The 18,529-nt window shown below is 49.6% G+C and overlaps 2 protein-coding genes across 6 annotated transcripts in view; one reads left to right on the top strand and one right to left on the bottom strand.

Moving 5' to 3' along the window:
* The first annotated feature begins 50 nt into the window (after positions 1 to 50).
* Positions 51 to 10,584, top strand: MYG1 (MYG1 exonuclease). 2 transcript variants are annotated; one of them, XR_004678752.1, is made up of 10 exons: positions 51 to 488; positions 628 to 740; positions 3,772 to 3,931; positions 6,044 to 6,196; positions 6,335 to 6,457; positions 6,571 to 6,752; positions 6,910 to 6,961; positions 7,359 to 7,416; positions 9,522 to 9,681; positions 10,446 to 10,584. XR_004678752.1 is itself a non-coding variant. In XM_035002555.1 (7 exons), the coding sequence occupies exons 1-7, from the start codon at positions 54 to 56 to the stop codon at positions 7,106 to 7,108; spliced, it is 1,365 nt and encodes a 454-aa protein (XP_034858446.1). In that variant the 5' UTR covers positions 51 to 53; the 3' UTR covers positions 7,109 to 7,134. The 2 variants fall into 2 exon arrangements, 1 of the variants encoding a protein (XP_034858446.1); XM_035002555.1 differs by lacking the exons at positions 7,359 to 7,416; positions 9,522 to 9,681; positions 10,446 to 10,584 and having other exon boundaries at positions 6,910 to 7,134.
* AAAS (aladin WD repeat nucleoporin) overlaps positions 7,355 to 18,529 on the bottom strand; it is a 16,784-nt gene continuing 5,609 nt past the window's right edge. For all 4 annotated transcript variants that reach the window (XM_035002553.1, XM_035002552.1, XM_035002551.1 and 1 more), the window contains 14 exons: positions 16,142 to 16,197; positions 15,736 to 15,827; positions 15,492 to 15,538; positions 15,150 to 15,248; positions 14,688 to 14,831; positions 9,608 to 9,728; positions 9,147 to 9,271; positions 8,889 to 8,949; positions 8,658 to 8,748; positions 8,360 to 8,453; positions 8,210 to 8,277; positions 7,989 to 8,070; positions 7,787 to 7,871; positions 7,355 to 7,654 (listed from right to left, as the gene is read on the bottom strand). In XM_035002553.1, the coding sequence (XP_034858444.1) occupies positions 7,430 to 7,654; positions 7,787 to 7,871; positions 7,989 to 8,070; positions 8,210 to 8,277; positions 8,360 to 8,453; positions 8,658 to 8,748; positions 8,889 to 8,949; positions 9,147 to 9,271; positions 9,608 to 9,728; positions 14,688 to 14,831; positions 15,150 to 15,248; positions 15,492 to 15,538; positions 15,736 to 15,827; positions 16,142 to 16,190 (1,383 nt within the window). In that variant the 5' untranslated portion in view covers positions 16,191 to 16,197 and the 3' untranslated portion in view covers positions 7,355 to 7,429. The remainder of the gene's footprint in view (positions 7,655 to 7,786; positions 7,872 to 7,988; positions 8,071 to 8,209; positions 8,278 to 8,359; positions 8,454 to 8,657; positions 8,749 to 8,888; positions 8,950 to 9,146; positions 9,272 to 9,607; positions 9,729 to 14,687; positions 14,832 to 15,149; positions 15,249 to 15,491; positions 15,539 to 15,735; positions 15,828 to 16,141; positions 16,198 to 18,529) is intronic.

Below are 18,529 nucleotides of genomic sequence, written 5' to 3'. Positions count from 1 at the left end.
TTTTCTTGCATGAAGCAAAGGACTGGTGATGACATGGGAGGGCGGTGACGGGCATGCTGTGCCCCTCCCCAGAGCCTGCTCAGTTAGTGGGGGATGCAGTGCTTATCTCGGAGGCTCCACCCTGGGCCTTGGAGGAGTCCGGCAGAAATTCTGCGAGGCGCCGCTCTCTGCGGGCCGGTTGCCGTGGGAACGGCCGTCCGGCGGAAATGGAGCTGCGCGTGCGCTTCCTCTTCCGGGTCGACGACCCCCCCCCCCCCCCGACCCGAGGCTGCATGGGCTGCCGCTTCCCGCGCGGTCTCCTACATCTGCTGCGGCCGCCGCCAGCCTCGCGACCCCGGCCCCGTGGGCTCAGCCTGGAGTCCGTCCCGCCGTCCAAGCGACCCCGCGACAGCCTCATGGCGCCACCCCGAATCGGCACGCACAACGGCACTTTCCACTGCGATGAAGCCCTGGCGTGCGCACTGCTGCGCCTCCTGCCCGAGTACCGGGTACGATCCGCGGAAACTGACCCCGGGACCCCTGAGGGCTTCCCGGGCGGGCTGCGCCTGAGCACCCCCTCCTTCCCCGAACATTCATTCTCTCTCTGCACGACCCTGGCCGCCCCCTCACCTCCTGTGTCCGCTGCAGGATGCAGAGATTGTGCGGACCCGGGACCCCGAAAAACTGGCTTCTTGTGACATCGTGGTAGATGTGGGTGGCGAGTACGACCCTCAGAGACACCGATATGACCATCACCAGAGGTGAGTGCCCAGATTGCATTTCTTTAGCGTCCTTGACTTCAGCTTTGTTCTGGGCCCCAAGGCAGCCATCCGCTGCGGTGGTCCGTGCCCGCGAAGGGAACCGCCTCATCCTGGAAAGCCAGCTGCTGAGTGCCACGGGACTACAGCCTGCCGGCTCGCCCCCTGCTTTGCGACCATCCCCCGGCCTTGGGCCTCCCTGGCTTCCAGGCGGTCCTCACGCCCCTCCCCGCCGGCCGCCTTCCTTGGCCCAGTCAGGATTTTCTCCCACTAGCACCATCCTCACCCCAGTTAATACCCCAGTTCAGATTGGTCCTTTCACGTGCCCTTGCTGCCCCACTTCAGACTGCTGGGCCCACACGGCAGCGGTGGTGGTGACAGCTCAGATGTATGTGGTCCTCTACTTCATTTATACTCGTACATTGGGAAATCTTTCTTTTCCAAGGCTGACCCATTATCCATGGTACCATTTCAGTCCTCTTCCTCTCAGGCCCCTACCTCCTCAAACTCCCTCAGTGAGTGACCCTGCCACCTCCTTTTCAAAGGAAATTGAGCCTTTCCTGCATGCGCATCCGCAGATTCCCGTTCCCAAGCATCCTCCGCTCCCTCTTTCCAGTTCAGGAAACATTGTTCCCTTCTGTTTGCCCCTTTTGTGATCTATTACTTTCTCCTCGGGGGGCTCACACCACCGTTCTCCCCAGTGTTTGTTTGTTTCTCTTTTAAGATTTTATTTACTTATTTGAGAGAGTGAGAGAGCATGAGCAGTTGGAGGGGCAGAGCTTCAAGAGGGAGAAGCAGGCTCCACTCGGGGCTCCATCCCAGGACCCTGGGATCATGACCTGAGCCGAAGGCAGGCACTTAACCCACTGAGCCACCCAGGCGCCCCCTCCCCCAGCCTAAAACTCTGCCCAAGCGTCTCCATTTGGAAATCAAGAGTAAATAATAAACCCAACCCTCCCTCATATACCCCACACTGCTTAAAGTGGGGATCTCTGACAGAGTATGAGGATATTTTATTGTAATTTTAAGTATTTTTCTCCCTTTCCCTTTTTTTTTTTTTTTTTAAGTGTACGTATTACATCCATAAATGATGTGGTGGGGGAACCCTCCTGCTGTTTATAGCCTCATCTCTTACCCTCCCTTCTCAGCCTCTCATCAATGAAAGAGCTGGCCCTGGTTCCACATCCCTTCCAGTTCATTCCGTTCATTCTTTCTGCTGGTCCTCTCCCAATCTCTCCACTGGAAATGTTCATGGAAAGGGCCCCTCAACACCGAACTCAGGTTGCTGGTGGAGGGTCTCACCTTAACAGACCTCTTTGTAGCACTCGACAATATTGAGTAATTCCTTTTTCCTAATGATTTTATATATATATTTTTTAACTATGCAGTATTTGATACATAAAACGATGTATTTAGAACTTTTGGAATATAAAACACGTAACAAACACCCATGGACTGATCTCCCAACCTCAGAACTAGAAGACTACCATTACCTTTGCATCTGGGCACCAGTACTTCTTTGCTGTCCCAGTCCCCTGCCTCCCCAGAAGCAAGCGGTGTCCTTAATTCCGTGTTCATCATACCCCTGTTCTGTGTAGTTTAGCGCGTATGTCTGTTTCCATCAACAATTTCGTTTAGCTTCTTTTTGGACTTTTATCTGGGGGCTTACTATGCATTAATCTTTATACCTTGTGAACATTTTATAAATATTTTTGTATTTACTCAATAATAAAAAACAGTAAAGCAAAAAATAAGCTCTCTAGCTGATTCTGACAGACTGGTATTAGAAATTACAGCAGTAGTTTCTACTTCCCTCAGGACTGTCATACCATTTCCCTATTCTCTGTGCCACTGAGAATTCAGATTTCTGCTTTCCTCACTCCCCTGCACCTGCGGGTGACCTTGCATTTGTTCTGCATGCTGGCTGGCACAGTGCTCTCACATGAACTTGTCCACTGAAAATTTCTCAGTGGCTCCCCACTACCTACAGATAAAGTCCAAAATCCAAACTATGGTGGACGAGGCCTGCCATGATCTGGCCCTTGCTTACCCTCTAGCTTTATTTTTTTTGCCACTCCTCATACCCAAGCTGCCTTTCTTGCAGTTCCATATAGAGACCTGTCTTAGCCATTGTAAGAGATGTTGTTCCATCTACCTGGAATGCCTTTTCTCCTTGACCTTTTGTCTGGCTGGCGAACACCTAATTCCTCTTTTAAGAATGACCTGAGGGCGCCTGGGTGGCTCAGTTGGTTAAGCGACTGCCTTCGGCTCAGGTCATGATCCTGGAGTCCTGGGATCGAGTCCCGCATCAGGCTCCCTGCTCAGCGGGGAGCCTGCTTCTCCCTCTGACCCTCCCCCCTCTCATGTGCTCTCTCATTCTCTCTCTCTCAAATAAATAAATAAAATCTTAAAAAAAAAAAGAATGACCTGAAATCTCTCTTCCCCTCTTTCCTTTGTTTATAACCTAGCTAGAGCATTCGCTTGGTTGTTTGTGGGCTTGTCTGCCTGTAGTAGATGAACTTGAAGGAAGGGACATTGTCTTAGGGTTTTGGTTTTGTTGGGTTTTTTGTTGTTGTTTTTTAAGATTTTTTTAAATTTATTTGTCAGAGGGAGAGCACAAGCAGGGGGAGCGGCAAGCAGAGGGAGAAGCAGGCTCCCCACTGAGCAGGGAGCCCAAGGCGGGGCTCCATCCCAGGACCCTGGGATCGTGACCTGTCAAGGCAGACACTTTACCAACTGAGCTACCCAGGCGCCCTTGTCTTAGGGGTTTTTTTTTACCCCTGATGTCTAAAACGCAAAGCCTGGCATGTAGTAAGCATTGAATTAACCATCGTCAAATGAAAGCGTGAATGGAGACTCCAAGCTGAGGTCCATGTTGAACCCCAAGGAAAAGCTAAAGCCCCACAGCTGGGCACCCTCCTCCCAACTCCTGAGTGTTCTCCAGCCTCCACCCCCTCGAGCCTGCACATGCAGGCACATGCTGTGGGCTAACTGGGGCAGCTCTGCCTCAGTCCTACCTCCCTGTGCTCCTCAGATCTTTCACAGAGACCATGAGCTCCCTGTCTCCTGGGAAGCCTTGGCAGACCAAGCTGAGCAGTGCGGGACTCATCTATTTGCACTTCGGGCACAAGCTGCTGGCCCAGTTGCTGGGCACCAGCGAAGAGGACAGCATGGTGGGCACCATCTATGACAAGGTGGGGACCCAAGGACAGAGATGACCCATAAATGTGTCTCCACCAACTGGGAATGGCACTCATGCAGGACTGGGCCTCAGGACTCCTGGCCTACAGTTGGCTCAGCACCTTCTCCCTCGGTCAGGCTCATCTTCTCACAGGGGATGGCTCATCTCTCTCACCTCTATCCCGGGGTGGTTGTGAGAAGTGGGTGAGGTAGTGTTCGGGGAAGGGCTTTGAAAACCATAAAGCAGTGTTTCCTGATCTTTTTCTTGACCTGACATGCATAAAAAATGATTGTTCAACAACTTGGTAATAGAAGAGGCTGCTTGTGTTGGGAAGCACATGGCTTAGAGGTTCTGGCTGCCCTGAAGGTGGAGGGAAGCGTATCTGGGACACGAATTGGGACGTTCAGCTGGGAAGGGTTGGATTATGAAAGTATCTTCAGGTTCCACCAGCATCCCCTGCGAGCAGCTCAGCACGTTCCTGCTTCGGGGAAGGAATGGGGGTACACCTGTCAGATCAGTGATTCTGAGGACACCTGCTTGACCCCCCACGCCTGTGACATTCACTAGTCAAGCTGCAGATTCCGTCAACTCTGGTTTTTGCAGAAGCCACGGAGTTCGGTTCTGTCATGACACAGCGTTAGTACAACCCAAAGAAGTGAAGAAATATGAATGGTTGAATTGGAGCTTTGGGAATACTAAGGTTTTTAGATTGCCTGAGTCCATTTTCCCTTCTGCTGAGGGGCTTCTAATTTTTTTTTTTTTTAAGATTGCCTTTATTTATTTGAGAGAGAATAAAAGAGAAAGAGTGCACAAGTGGGGGGGGGGGCTGAGCAAGGAGCCTGATGTGTGGCTTGATCCCAAGACCTTAGGATCATGACCTGAGCTGAAGGTACACGCTTAACCAACTGAGCCACCCATGCCCCCTGCTGAGGGGCTTCTAAGCAACTGAAGTAGATTATACCAAGTTTCAGTTGAGCATCAGGTTGGGGTCCAGAGCAAGAGAGGCTGGGCAAAAGGGAGTTTCTTTTTCAGCTCTCCCCGAGGGGAGCACTTTGCTGCATACCACGGACATGTTGATGTTGTAAGCCTATGTGCAGAGCAATTTTGCTGTAAGCGTTCATATCCCATGTCGTTTCTACCCCCAGACTTTTTTTTTTTTTTTTAAGATTTTGTCAGAGAGGGGCGCCTGGGTGGCTCAGTTGGTTAAGCGACTGCCTTCGGCTCAGGTCATGATCCTGGAGTCCTGGGATCGAGTCCCACATCAGGCTCCCTGCTCAGCGGGGAGTCTGCTTCTCCCTCTGACCCTCCTCCCTCTCATGCTCTCTGTCTCTCATTCTCTCTCTCTCAAATAAATAAAATCTTTAAAAAAAAAAAATTTAAAAAAAAAGATTTTGTCAGAGAGAGAAAGTTCGTGCACGCACAGGCAGGGGGAGTGGCAGGCAGAAGCAGGTTCCCCACAGAGCCAGGAGCCCAATGCAGGACTCGATCCCAGAACCCCAGGATCATGACCTGAGCCAAAGGCAGATGCCCAGCCGCCGACTGAACCACGCAGGTGTCCCTGCCCCCAGACTCTTGCAGCACTACCCTACCCTTTCTTTGGCCTCAGGGTTGCAGTACCTGTTCCCACCACGTGACACGTCATGGGCTTCCCTGGGACCACATCCCAGCTCCCATGTCTGGTCCAGCACTCAACCCTCCCACCTGACTCGTGTTTGGCCAGACCCTCATGTACCTCAGTTACCAGGTCACTGAATAGCCTACTCAGCCCACCTGGAGATTTGTCCTATCTCAGCCACCGGGATCCACTCCCAGAGCCCCTCATGGGAACTCGAGCCCTTCCTTATTCTGAAGTCAGCAGCCCCCCCTTCACCCATGCTGGCCTTGACTCAGGCTTTGTGCGGTACCGGAGGGAACGCTGGATTACAAGTCAGGTGATCGGAATTCCAGCCCCAGCACGATTAGATCCCACCTGAAGCCACCGAACTCCCCAGTTCCCCCTTTCTTCATCCAGTGAATGTTGAGACACCCTCAGGGGGCTGTTGTGGAGATTAAATGAGTGAAATCTGTAAAACGTGATGCAAATGGTAGGAATCCCCAAGAGCATTTACTCCTGCTACCGCTTTAGATGTATGAGAACTTTGTGGAGGAGGTGGACGCAGTGGACAATGGGATCTCCCAGTGGGAAGAGGGAGAGCCTAGATACGTGCTGACTACCACACTGAGTGCCCGGGTTGCCCGACTGAATCCTGCCTGGAACCAGCCCAACCAAGACACCGAGGTAAGGAGAGCCCCAAAGGAAGAGACCAGGAGGCCTGTAAGCACTTTGGGGGAGGACAGGAGAGTGGCTGCCTCCTCCAGTCCTAGCAAAGTCAAAAGCTGGGGCCAGCACCGCGGTTCTCATTCCCACGATCCCCAGGCCGGGTTCAAGCGTGCAATGGCCCTAGTCCGAGAGGAGTTCCTGCAGAGACTGGACTTCTACCAGCACAGCTGGCTGCCAGCTCGGGGCTTGGTGGAAGCAGCCCTGGCCCAGCGATTCCAGGTACAGGCCCGGGAGGAGGCACCGTGGTTCGCGGCTTAGTGACTGTTGGCAGGCTGCTGGCCGGCAGGGGCTCCTGCTTCCACCCTCGTCTCCCAGCCCGGCCTCCCTTTCAGGTGGACCCAAGTGGGGAGATAATAGAACTGGCGAACGGTGGATGCCCCTGGAAAGAGCACCTCTACCACCTGGAATCTGGGCTGTCCCCACCGGGGACCATCGCCTTCGTTATCTACACTGACCAGGCCGGACAGTGGCGGGTGCAGTGTGTGCCCAAGGAGCCCCATTCATTCCAGAGCCGGTAAGGCCCTAGAGGACCACCCTGCGGCCCTTGACCTTCAGGCCTGTTTCAGCCCTATCAGAGGGACCACGAACCTTGGCCTCTTCTGTGCTCCCTCTCTCTGCTCCTCCAGGCCTCCACCTGCTCCCACTGACTTCCTCTTTCTGTTCACTTGTAGGCTGCCCCTGCCAGAGCCATGGCGAGGTCTTCGGGATGAGGCCCTGGACCAGGTCAGTGGGATTCCTGGCTGCATCTTTGTCCACACCAGCGGCTTCATTGGTGGGCACCACACCAGAGAGGGTGCCCTGAGCATGGCCTCTGCCACCCTGGCCCAGCGCCCGGTACCTAAGCCTCCCACAAACTCCCTAGTCCAATAAAACGTCATCTACTGCATACTGATCAAGTCCTTGCCCCATTATTGCCTGCACCATTCTGGGAACTTGCCTGAAACTTGGGAAAAGTGAAAGTCTATTACATGCCAAAGCCTATGGTAGGTCTTTTCTTAGCTCTGCTTTCCAAATCACCTGAGAACCACCCAGTTCCTAGGGTTAAATAAGTTGGCCAAATTCATAAAAAGTAACAGCCATCTTAACCCAAAGTCCACACCTTTTTTTTTTTCTTCACTAGACCCCAGTGCAACTCCCTGGAAAAAAAAGTCTCATAACGGAGTGGAAAACAACAAAGGGTATTGTTTATTATTAGAAGTGCGAGTGAGGGGAGTGGGACTGGGCAGGTAGTGGCCCTGGGAGAGGGTCCCACGGGGCAGAGGTTGGGGATGTCTCAGTAAAGAGGGGTAGATCATGAGTAGAGCCTCCACCCCCAGCTGGGGGCTCCTGGGTTCGGCCAAGCACTGGGCTAAAACGTGGAAACTGGGCATTAACAAAGTACAGAGGGATGTGGGCAATTCGGCCTGTGGACCAGCACTGCAGAGAGGGACAAGAAAAATCAGTCAGAGCTTAGGCCCAAAGAAGGCCACATGGCAGGGCCACGCAGCAGGCACAGCCCTCAGTTCCTCCACTCTGCTCCCCAAATGCCCAGCAGCCTGGCCTACTCACCACACTGAGCAGAGCCCCTTTGTTGAAGGATGGATGGAAAGTGATGAGCTGCGCCTGGGCCCCCGGCTCCCCCTGGATAATGCCGCTAGGGGGAGAAGGTGAGCAGGCAGTTGGAGACAGGGGTGAAGCAGGATGTGGGTTCCGAGTGGGGTGTGGGAAGGTGGGTAGGGAGTTCAGACCTGATGGCCTACCTGGCACTTACCAAGGAAGCAGCTCAAACACGGGGCTGTTTCGAGTGCGAAAAAGGAGGATGACTGGTTTCCCATCCTGGACCCGTGGATTTCCTATGAGAAATGGATGCACTAGGAAGGCACCCTGGAGGCAGAATCCCAGCGCAGGGCAGAGGACGGCAGCCCGGGCCCGGACACCCCCCACTAATGGGAAGACGGCCGTGGCCCAAGCAAAGTCCTTCCCAACTCTTACCTTTCATGAGCACAGCCAGACGCTCCCCACTGGGGTCCCAGACCATGGAGTGGGCTTCTCCCCCAAATCTGAGTTACAAGAGTCAGTTGGGAGGGCTCAGCATGGTCCCGCCCACCTTTTCACTGCCCCTCCCTCAGCCATTCAGCTCACCTTTCCTCTCCATCTGGTGTCTGTACTGTCGTCTCAGACAGATCCGCCACAATGGTGGCTGACTTGGCACCTCCAACGCGCCCCTTCCCCTCCCCTGCAAGAAGGGCGGAGGCTCTGAAGTACAGCAAGCGGGCCTCTCACTGGTCCTCTGCCTCACATCCGTTGTAAGCATCAACACCTCTCAAGTCTCCCAAGCTTTACTTCCCTTTATCCTTCAGAGTAGCGTCTTCCAGAGGATTCCTGCCTCCCTCTGACTACCCCAGATATTCTGCATCCTGAGCTGTTTCCCCTGACTCACCGCAACGTTCTGGGAATGACAAGGAGTAAATGAGTGGTTCCCCCAATACAGTGAACAGCAGTCGGTTTCCATCTGGGCTCCAGCAGCCAGTCTGGGGTCAGGGAGCAAAAGGCCGGGGAACATCGGTCGGCAGGGGAATGCAGGAAGAAAAGTAGAGGGTGAGGGGAGACACGCTTGGGGCACCGGGGACCCGCCTCCTCCCCAGCTCTCTGAATCACGGTCCCCTCTCACCTGACACCGCCCTGACAGAGTAGGCCATCTCTCGCAAGTCCACATCTGGGCCTCCCAGACTCTGTGCCGGAGAGAGGCAGGTCACAACTCAGGACCTCTAGGTTCCAAAACCTGGACTGCCCTCCCCCTGCCAGTCCCAGGGCCAGGTCAGAGAATGCGAACAGAACAGAAGGTTCTGCTGCTGGAAGTTCCAGGAGCCAAGTGCCTTTCTCTAGGTCATCCTTGCCCTCCCCCTCCCTCTGGCCTCCTCCCACTCACCGAAAGACAGCTGAAGGAGTGGTAGCCAGGACTTTGCTGCCATCCGGGGACCAGAGCAGATTGGTAACCCCGCCTCCCCGAAACCAGGGAAGGGGAACACAGGTCTCTGTTGAGACATCCCATACCTAGGCCAGAGGGGTCGGGATGAGAGAGGAAACTCCAGCATCCCTATCCTGTGACAGGGGCTGCCCTTACTCAAGGTACAAAGACACAGAAAGGAGATGAAGCAGGAGAGGGACTGTAGAACAGGAGGGAATAGGTTGATATGTGCAGGGACAGCAAGCAGAATTGTACGTCTGAGGAGTGTGAATGGTACCGCTCCTTCCCTGGGTAAGTTTAACACTGAATGGACGATTATTTCTCTCCTCCCCATAGGCTATCTTCCACCCCCAGGCAAAGAATGCTCTTGCCTCAAGTCTGAGGGGGGCTGAAATGACCGCAAGCAGGGGGGACCAACTCACCAGGATAGCAGCATCCACAGGTGAAGCTGAGAGCAGCCGCCCCCCACTGGGCGCCCAGGCCAAGCTGGTGACAGGTGTGTGTCCAGGGTGAGAGAGCACTTGGGCACAACCGGAAGAGGGTCTGCAGAGGGGAAACAGGGTATGAAATCAGAAGGAGACAAGGACACCCCATGACTATTTCCTTACCTCCTGACAAAACTTCCACATCCCAATGGTCCCTCAAATCCAGGTTAGGGGAAATGAGTAAGGGTCATGGAAGTTAAAGGAAGAAAAAAAAAAAAAGGGCAAAATCACCACCATTAGGTCCACAGATGAAAACGAGTGAAAGGGAGTAAGCTTTCACTGTAGGCGTCCAGGAGACACACACTTCGACCAGCAAGGCTAGATGGTGCCGAGCCCGGGAGAGGTCACGCTCCGCCCCAGACCAGAGCCCTCTCCCCATGGGGCCATCCAGCCTGGAGCCCCGGATCATCTGTGATGTTACCTCAAGGTTCCAGTCTCCTCTCCAGAGTTATCTGCTGCTCCCCAGAACTCATCCTGTGCTGCAAAGCCTGTCCCTCCCCTCTTTCCTTGTCAGAATTACTCTCCCTCTGTGCTCCTGCATGGTTTTCTGCTTGTCACAAAGGTGCAGCAGGGGGGGTCGTCCTCCACCACCGGGCTGGGGGCTGCCTCGTACTTCCTGAGCCGCGTACTCGGCCTGACAGGTGCAGGCTACTACCTGAACGCGGCCCTCTCCTCCACCACCAAACGGTAACCACCTCTAGCGCCAGTGGGATCTTAGGTTGCCGACCTACAACTGTTTCTTGAACTTTACAATAAACCCTAGTTCTCTTTTCAGGTCCGTTCATAGAGATCCATCTCATTCTTTTCAGTGGCTCCGCTGTCTCCACTCCCCTGAATCAAGAAACTAGAACTGATTCGGTCATACCTCCAAAAATGGACATTACAACTGTTTGTAGTGTTTTATCATTTCCAACAATGCTGCAAAAATTATTCTCTATATCTATATCCTTATGTACTCGTGTTACTATGTGTTCATAATTTGGGAGTAAAAAAGGCTTGCACTTTTATTTTTTTATTTTTTAAAGATTTTATTTTATTTATTTGTGAGAGAGAGAGCGTGAGCGCACAAACATGGGGAGTGGCAGGCTATGTCAAATAAATAAATAAAATCTTTTAAAAAATAAATAAAAAATAAATAAATAAATATGCCAACAAATTATTTTCTGAAAAGTTTGTACCACAATATAGTCTTCTCACCAAGAAAAAAAGTACCCATTTTCCTGGTCTTGCTAGTACTGGATATTACCAAACATTATAATTTTAATAATACCATTCTGAATGAGTGAAAAATATTATGTATTTTTAAAAAAAAAATTCTGTATTTTCTTCCAATCCTTTTATTTTTACACTTAGTTCTTTTCTCTGCTTGGAATTTATTTGTATAGAAAAAGTATAGAATTTTTTTTTTTTTAAAGATTTTATTTATTTATTTGACAGAGAGAGAGATAGCGAGAGCAGGAACACAAGCAGGGGGAGTGGGAGAGGGAGAAGCAGGCTTCCCGCCGAGCAGGAAGCCCGATGCGGGGCTCAATCCCAGGACCCTGGGATGATGACCTGAGCCAAAAGCAGATGCTCAACGACTGAGCCACCCAGGCGCCCCTGTATAGAAAAAGTATAAAGCCAGGACTACCTTTATTATTTCCTAAATGGAGAGCCAATTAGCCCAACACTAAAATAAAAAAATCTAAACTTCATTGCAATGAAAAGCCACATTTCTCATATATTCTTAGATCTATTCCTGAATGTTACACAATTATGCTGATCTGTTTGCCTATCCTCATGCCAATAAATTCCCATTACTGTAACTTCATAAGATATTTAATACTTGGTAGGGCAAGTCTCCCCTCCACATTCTTCCTTTTCAAACTTCTCTTGGCAACTCTTCCATATTTATTCTTTAATAAAAACTCTGAATATCATTTTGCCCAGTTCAGAAAAACCAAACCCAGCAGAATTCTGATTGCAAGTCCACTTAATTTGACATTTCTATGATGACACATTCCTGTCCAGGCGTACAGTGTGTCTCTCCGTTTAGTCAGCTCTTGCTTTATGTTCTTTCACAACTTTCTCCAGATGTCTAGTAGATTAAATAAATGTAACAATTCATTCCCAGTGATTTTGGTAACTGCACATGTTGTAAGTAGAATATTTTTTCCATTTCAATTTCTCAATGATGATTGTAGGTATAAAAGGAAACTATTACACTTTTGGTCTCCTGGATCCAGTCACCTTTCTACATTTAAATTTCTTATTAGCTCAAAAAGGTTTTTTTAGCTGAGTCGCTTGTTTTATCTAGGTATGAAATCGTATCTTCAAAGAAGAATAATTTTCCCTTTGTTTTCAAGACTTCACCTTTTTTCTTCTCTTACTGCACTCACTAGAATCTCCAAATATAATGTTGATTAATAACAGTGATAATGAGGGACACCTGGCTAGCTCAGTAGGTAAAGCATGTGACTCTTGATCTCGGGGTTGTGAGTTCAAGCCCCACACTTGGTGTAGAGATTACTTAAAAAAATAAAATCTTAAATAAAAATAACAGTGATAATATATCTCTGTCTTGATCTTGACATTACTGAAAGAAATACCTTTAATATTTTATATTCACTAATATGGTAGCCACTGATTCTGAGTAAATACTTTTTTTTTTCTCAGTAAATACTTTGTTTTCTCCTTTAATTTGCTAATTTTTTTTATTAGTCTTTTTTTTTATTCTTATGTTAATCCCCATACATTACATCATTAGTTTTGATGTAGTGTTCCATGATTCATTGTTTGTGCATAACACCCAGTGCTCCATGCAGAATGTGCCCTCCTCAATACCTATCACCAGGCTAACCCATCCTCCCACCCTAATTTGCTAATTTAATAAATCATGTTAATAGATTTCCTGATGACAGTCTAATTTCTGAAAAATCCTACTTGGTTAAGATTTTTTTTAAAATATGCTTTTGGACTCTATTTGCTAATATTTTCTTTAGGAGTTTTAAATCTATGCTAAAATATTGTCTTTCTTATACTACTTATTGTCAGGCTTAGGTTTTAGGTTTGAGCTTTATAAAAATAAACCAGGATGGATTCTGGGACAGAAGGAGGACATCAATGGAAACACTGGTGAAATTTGAAGAAAGTCTGAGTTTAGTTAATAACATATAAACGTCAGTTTCTTAGTTTTGACAAATGTCACATGGTAACAAGATGTTAACAATGGGTGAAACAGGGATGCCTGGGTAGCTGGTTGGTTAGGCGTCTGCCTTTGGCTCAGGTCATGATCCCAGGGTCCTGGGATCAAGTCCCGCATCAGGCTCCGGGCTCAGCAGGAGTCTGCTTCTCCCTCTCCCTCTGCCCCTGGGTTCATGCGCTTGTGTGCTCTCTCTCTCTCGTTCACTCTCTCTCAAATGAATAAATTTTAAAAAATCTAAAAAAAACAATGGGTGAAACTGGGTGATGGATATTCAAAACTCTCTGTACTATCTTTGCAGCTGTTCTAAAAATCTAAAATTAGAGGCACCTGGGTGGCTCAGTCGTTAAGCATCTGCCTTCGGCTCAGGTCATGATCGCAGGGTCCTGGGATCGGGCCCCACATCCGGCTCCCTGCTCCGTGGGAAGCCTGCTTCTCCCTCTCCCACTCCCTCTGATTGTGTTCCCCTCTCTCGCTATGTCTCTGTCAAATAAATAAATAAAATCTTTTGGGGCGCCTGGGTGGCTCAGTTGGTTGAGTGACTGCCTTCGGCTCGGGTCATGATCCTGGAGTCCCTGGATTGAGTCCCGCGTCGGGCTCCCTGCTCAGCAGGGAGTCTGCTTCTCCCTCTGACCCTCCCCTGTCTCATGTGCTCTCTCTCTCAAATAAATAAATAAAATCTTTTTAAAAAATTAAAAATAAATAAAAATCTAAAATTATGCCAAAATAAAGTTTATTAAAAGAAAAAATCAGGAGCCTGATTTCCAAAAATTTCCCAATTTTTCTGTGATCTGGTCTAATTCAAATAACATGGAGGGGAGCCTGGCTGGCTCAGTCGGTAGAGCATGTGACTGTAATCACAGGGTCATGAGTTCAAGCCCCACTATGTGCTGGGCGTGGAGCCTACTTTAAAAACAAACAAGGACACCTGGGTGGCTCAGTCGATTAAGCGTCCACCTTTGGCTCAAATCATAATCCCAGGGTCCTGGGATCGAGCCCTGCATCGGGCTCCCTGCTCAGCGGGGAGCCTGTTTCTCCCTCTGTCTGCCGCTCCCCCTGCCTGTGCATGCACTCTCTCTCTCTCACAAATAAATAAATAAAATCTTAAAAAAATAAAATAAAAAATACAAACAAAAACACGGAGATTATCTTTTCTTTGAAATTAGACCTCTCGTAAAGCCATGTCTGCGTGGCAATTTTTTTAGTGGTAGAGCTCATCTGTTTTAATTTCTTTTACACAATCCACTTTGGTTACAGATGTTGGTAGAGAATCAAATATTTCCTTTAGATTTTCAATGTGTTGGTCTAAACTTATACATGATATTCTGTAATAATTCTTCTATTTTCTTCCATATCTGCACTTATCTCTTCTTTCCCACTCTGAAAAATACTGTACTTTGATTTTCTCTTTTACCCTAATAAGGCTGGCCACAAAGTTTTCTTCTTTATTCATAATTTAAAGGACGAGTTTCTGATGTTATATTTACTTAGTTCTCATGGGGATTCTTTTTCCAATTTCCTTGATTTCAACTTATGTCTATATGAATCCCCTCCCCCACTGCCTTTAACCCTACATCTGACAGTCCTCTGGAAAAGTCAGTCTTTCTACTCCATGATCCATGTATACACACTGCCCACAATTTCAGAAGCTCCTAGTTCTGTCCCTTTCTCTAGATTACAGCATTCTCAGCAGCTCGACATTGACCTTAGGTCTGCTCCTCCCAGCCCTGGGAAGTGCTGTGAAGATAAAGAACTTCCAGACCTCCTGGCCACCCACCACCACTAACACGGCCACAAGCCTCCGGCCAAGGGAAGACAGAGGCTACTGGGACTCACCGGGTAGACAGAGAGGTGGGGTCCAGGGTCCAGATGAGAATGCAGGTCTGGCAGGCCACAGCCAAGACAGAGGCACTGAGGGGCTTCCAGGCCAGAGCCGCCACATTTCGCTGCAGCCGGTGCTTCAGGGAGGGGACTATAGTGCTGTGGTGAACATTAAGGGACTCAGTCAAAGCAGGGACACTATAGCTCAGGGGACCGGAATTCAGTTGAGGAGGGAAAGGCAAGAGAAGAAAGCTGATCACCCAGGGCCTAGGGGTATTGTGGGATAGGACAGGATAAAGGTTAGATCTGGAAATGGGACACATCTAGTTGTAGAGACTCCCTGACCCTAGTTCTGGAAGGGGTCCTGTGGCCCAGGCCCAGGAACCTACAGGAGCCCTGGAACCAAGGCTGATGAGGAAAGAAGACTGACTTAGGGAGACCGAAGAGTCGGAGCCTGCCCAGTAGGTGTCCACATACCTGTTGGCATTATACACCCGGATTGAGTCATCTAGCAGGGCCACTGCAAACTTGTTGGTGTGGGGGTGCCAGGCAAAGACCCGCAAGCAGCAGCTGGACCTGGGGCCAGAGTGAGCATGAGGGGCCTGAACCCATCCCCCAACCCAGAGGCTCAGATTCCCTTTCACGTGAGGGCATTATTGCTTTTCACTTTTTCTTTTATTTCTTTTTTTGGGAGTGAGAATGTGGGTAACAGTCAGGAAAGGGGTGAGAGGGGTCTCTGCCTTGACTTCCCTCTCCCCCAGAGAAGTTCCAAGGTTCAGGACTTCCTTCCCACAAAAGCCTCAGGGCTTGTACACTCACCAGTTTGTGACTTGGGCAAATTCAGCAATCAGATCTTCGCTCCTGAGCTGTGAGAACAAAGCGGATAGAGGATGCACTGGGACAAAGGGAGCTTATCCCCCCAACTTCCCACAGGGGAACTGGACCACTCCCACCCTCTGCAGCCTTTCTTCCCACCCCACCCTGACCCTAAGGGATGGGAAGTGGAAGAGGGCAGGAGTGAGGGAGTAGCAGCCAAAGGGCCAGGGGAGGAAGCCAAACTTACAGACAGATGGGGGAACAGGGACCCATGGAGGGAGGAGGCCCATCGACAGAGTGCCAGGGCCCAGCTGGATGCCGTCTTCACCCACTCAAACACTGTGGGGATGAGGAAGCAGCTCTGATTAAACCATTCACAGGGCTGTCACTGGGTACCCTTGGATAAGGAATGAACAAGGAAAGGACAAGCATTCCCCAGGGCCTTCCGCCCAACCCATACTCAAGATACCCACTCTGGGGTATGTGAGATAGGCAGAGGAGAAAAGAAGATGGCAGCACAAAGACAACTAGGACAGGAAAACAAGGCTAAAGGGAAGGGAGCTGGGCCCAGAGGTATTGGGATGAGTTAGGAAAAATATGGAGGGGAGATGCCAACCACAAAACTAGAGAAGGTTGTAGGGAAAAGTACTTACCCTCCTCCTCTGAGTTCGCAATTTCATTCAGCACCCCAAAAAGGCCCATATCACGCCTGAGGAGAGGAAGCTGGGAGTCAGATTACTCTGATCCCTTTGGTCTCCCTCTACAAGTTATACTCATTTAGTAAATGTGTACTAAAAATAAAAGCACTCAGGGGCGCCTGGGTGGCATAGTAGGTGGAATGTGTGACTTTTTTTTTAGAGATTTTATTTATTTATTTGCAAGAGAGAATGAGAGACAGCACGAGAGGGAGGAGGGTCAGAGGGAGAAGCAGACTCCCCGCTGAGCAGGGAGCCCGATGCGGGACTCGATCCTGGGACTCCAGGATCATGACCTGAGCCAAAGGCAGTCGCTTAAACCGACTGAGCCACCCAGGCGCCCCAGGAATGTGTGACTCTTAATCTCCGGGTTTTGAGTTCAGGCCCCACAATGGATGTAGAGATCACTTAAAAATAAAATCTTTGCAGGGCACCTCGGTGGCTCAGTTGGTTGGGCGACTGCCTTCGGCTCAGGTCATGATTCCAGAGTCCTGGGATCAAGTCCCACGTCGGGCTCCGGGCTCAGCGGGAAGCCTGTTTCTCCCTCTGACCCTCTCCCCTCTCATGATGTTTCTCACTCTCTCTCTCTCTCTCTCAAATAAACGAATAAAATCTTTTTTTTTTTTTAAAGATTTTATTTATTTATTTGAGAGAGAGAGAATACCTGAGAGGGGATAGGGTCAGAGGACAAAGCAGACTCCCTGCCGAGCAGGAAGCCCGATGCGGGACTCGATCCAGGGACTCCAGGATCATGACCTGAGCCGAAGGCAGTCGCTCAACCAACTGAGCCACCCAGGCGCCCCTAAACGAATAAAATCTTTAAAAAATAAATAAAATAAAATCTCTGGGATGCCTGGGTGGCTCAGTCAGTTAAGTGTTTGACTCTTGATTTCAGCTCAGGTCTTGATCTCAGGGTCGTGAGTTCAAGCCCCGCAACGGGCTCCATGCTGGGTATGGAGCCTACTTAAAATAAAATAACACAACACAAAATCTTAAAAAAAAAAAAAAAAAGGAGCATTCACATTTAATGAGTTCCAAGTATGTGCCAGGCACTTTATATATTATCCTTTCATTTAATTATCACACTAATCTGAATGGCATTCTGCTCATACAACAAGGCAACTAAGGCTCAGAAGTCTTTCAGGGCTTTGTGAGCAGGTCAGGGGATCAAGGCCCACCCTAAGCCTGTGAATGGAAAGCCATGGAAAGATTTTTTTTTTTGTTTTTTAAGTAATCTCTACACCCAACATGGGTTCAAACTCATGACCCTGAGATCAACAGTCATGCTCTACTGACTGAGCAAGCCAGGTGCCCCACCTTTGAAGGATTTTAACCAGAGGAATAAACTGATCACACCAGCATTTTAAAGATTTATTTATTTGAGAGAGAGAGCGAGCGAGCGCAGGCATATGTGCGCACCAGTTGGGGGAGGGGCAGAAGGAGAGAACCTTCAAGCAGACTTTCCACTGAGCATGGAGCCTGGAGCAGGCCCCATCTCACGACCTGAGCAGAAACCAAGAGTCGGATGCCCAACCAACTAAGCCACCCAGGCACCACCCCCCCAAACTGGCATTTTAGAAAGATCAGTCTGGCTACAAATTAGAGGGACGGCGCAAAAATGGAGAGGAGGGGATGAGTTAAGAGGCTACTTCAGGAATCTGGAAAAAAGGCCAAAGTGCTCTGAACCAACAGGGTTGGAGAAAAGCAGATAGATTTGAGAGGTTGAAGAAGTAGAATGAACAGAACTTGAGGGCTAACTAGACATTAGTAGGAGTAACATCAAACGAAACACCTATGTAATAATCGCAGTAGCTAATACTGCGCACCGTACGCCAAGGCTGGGCTAGATGCTCTGCATGCATTATCTAATTCAGTCACTATCACAACCCTTCAACATAGGTATTGTTACATCTGCATTTGTAGATGAGAGAACAGAGGCATGAAGAGGTTGATATTGTCAATGTGACCTCGATAGGACATAGCAGCATCAGGATTCAACCTATCTGCCTCAGAGCCTACACTCAAAAATCACTTGCTCCTGGGGCACCTGGGGGGCTCAGTCGTTAAGCATCTGCCTTCGGCTCAGGTCATGATCCCAGGGTCCTGGGATTGAGCCCCACATCGGGCTCCCTGCTCAGTGGGGAGCCTGCTTCTCCCTCTCCCACTCCCCCTGCTTGTGTTCCCTCTCTCGCTGCATCTGTCAAATAAATAAATAAAATCTAAAAAAAAAAAAACCACTTGCTCCTGAATGAGCAGTGAGGCCATTCCTTGAGATGAAAAACATGAGATAGAAACAGGTTTGGAGGGTGCCTGGGTGGCTCAGTTGGTTAAGCGACTGCCTTCGGC

Source organism: Mirounga leonina, unplaced genomic scaffold, assembly GCF_011800145.1.
Source record: "Mirounga leonina isolate KUSES-001 unplaced genomic scaffold, KU_Mleo_1.0 Mir_126, whole genome shotgun sequence".
NCBI classification, from domain to species: domain Eukaryota; kingdom Metazoa; phylum Chordata; class Mammalia; order Carnivora; family Phocidae; genus Mirounga; species Mirounga leonina.
The sequence above is the reverse complement of the archived record's forward strand: the minus strand, read 5'-3'. Positions and strand labels throughout refer to the sequence as shown.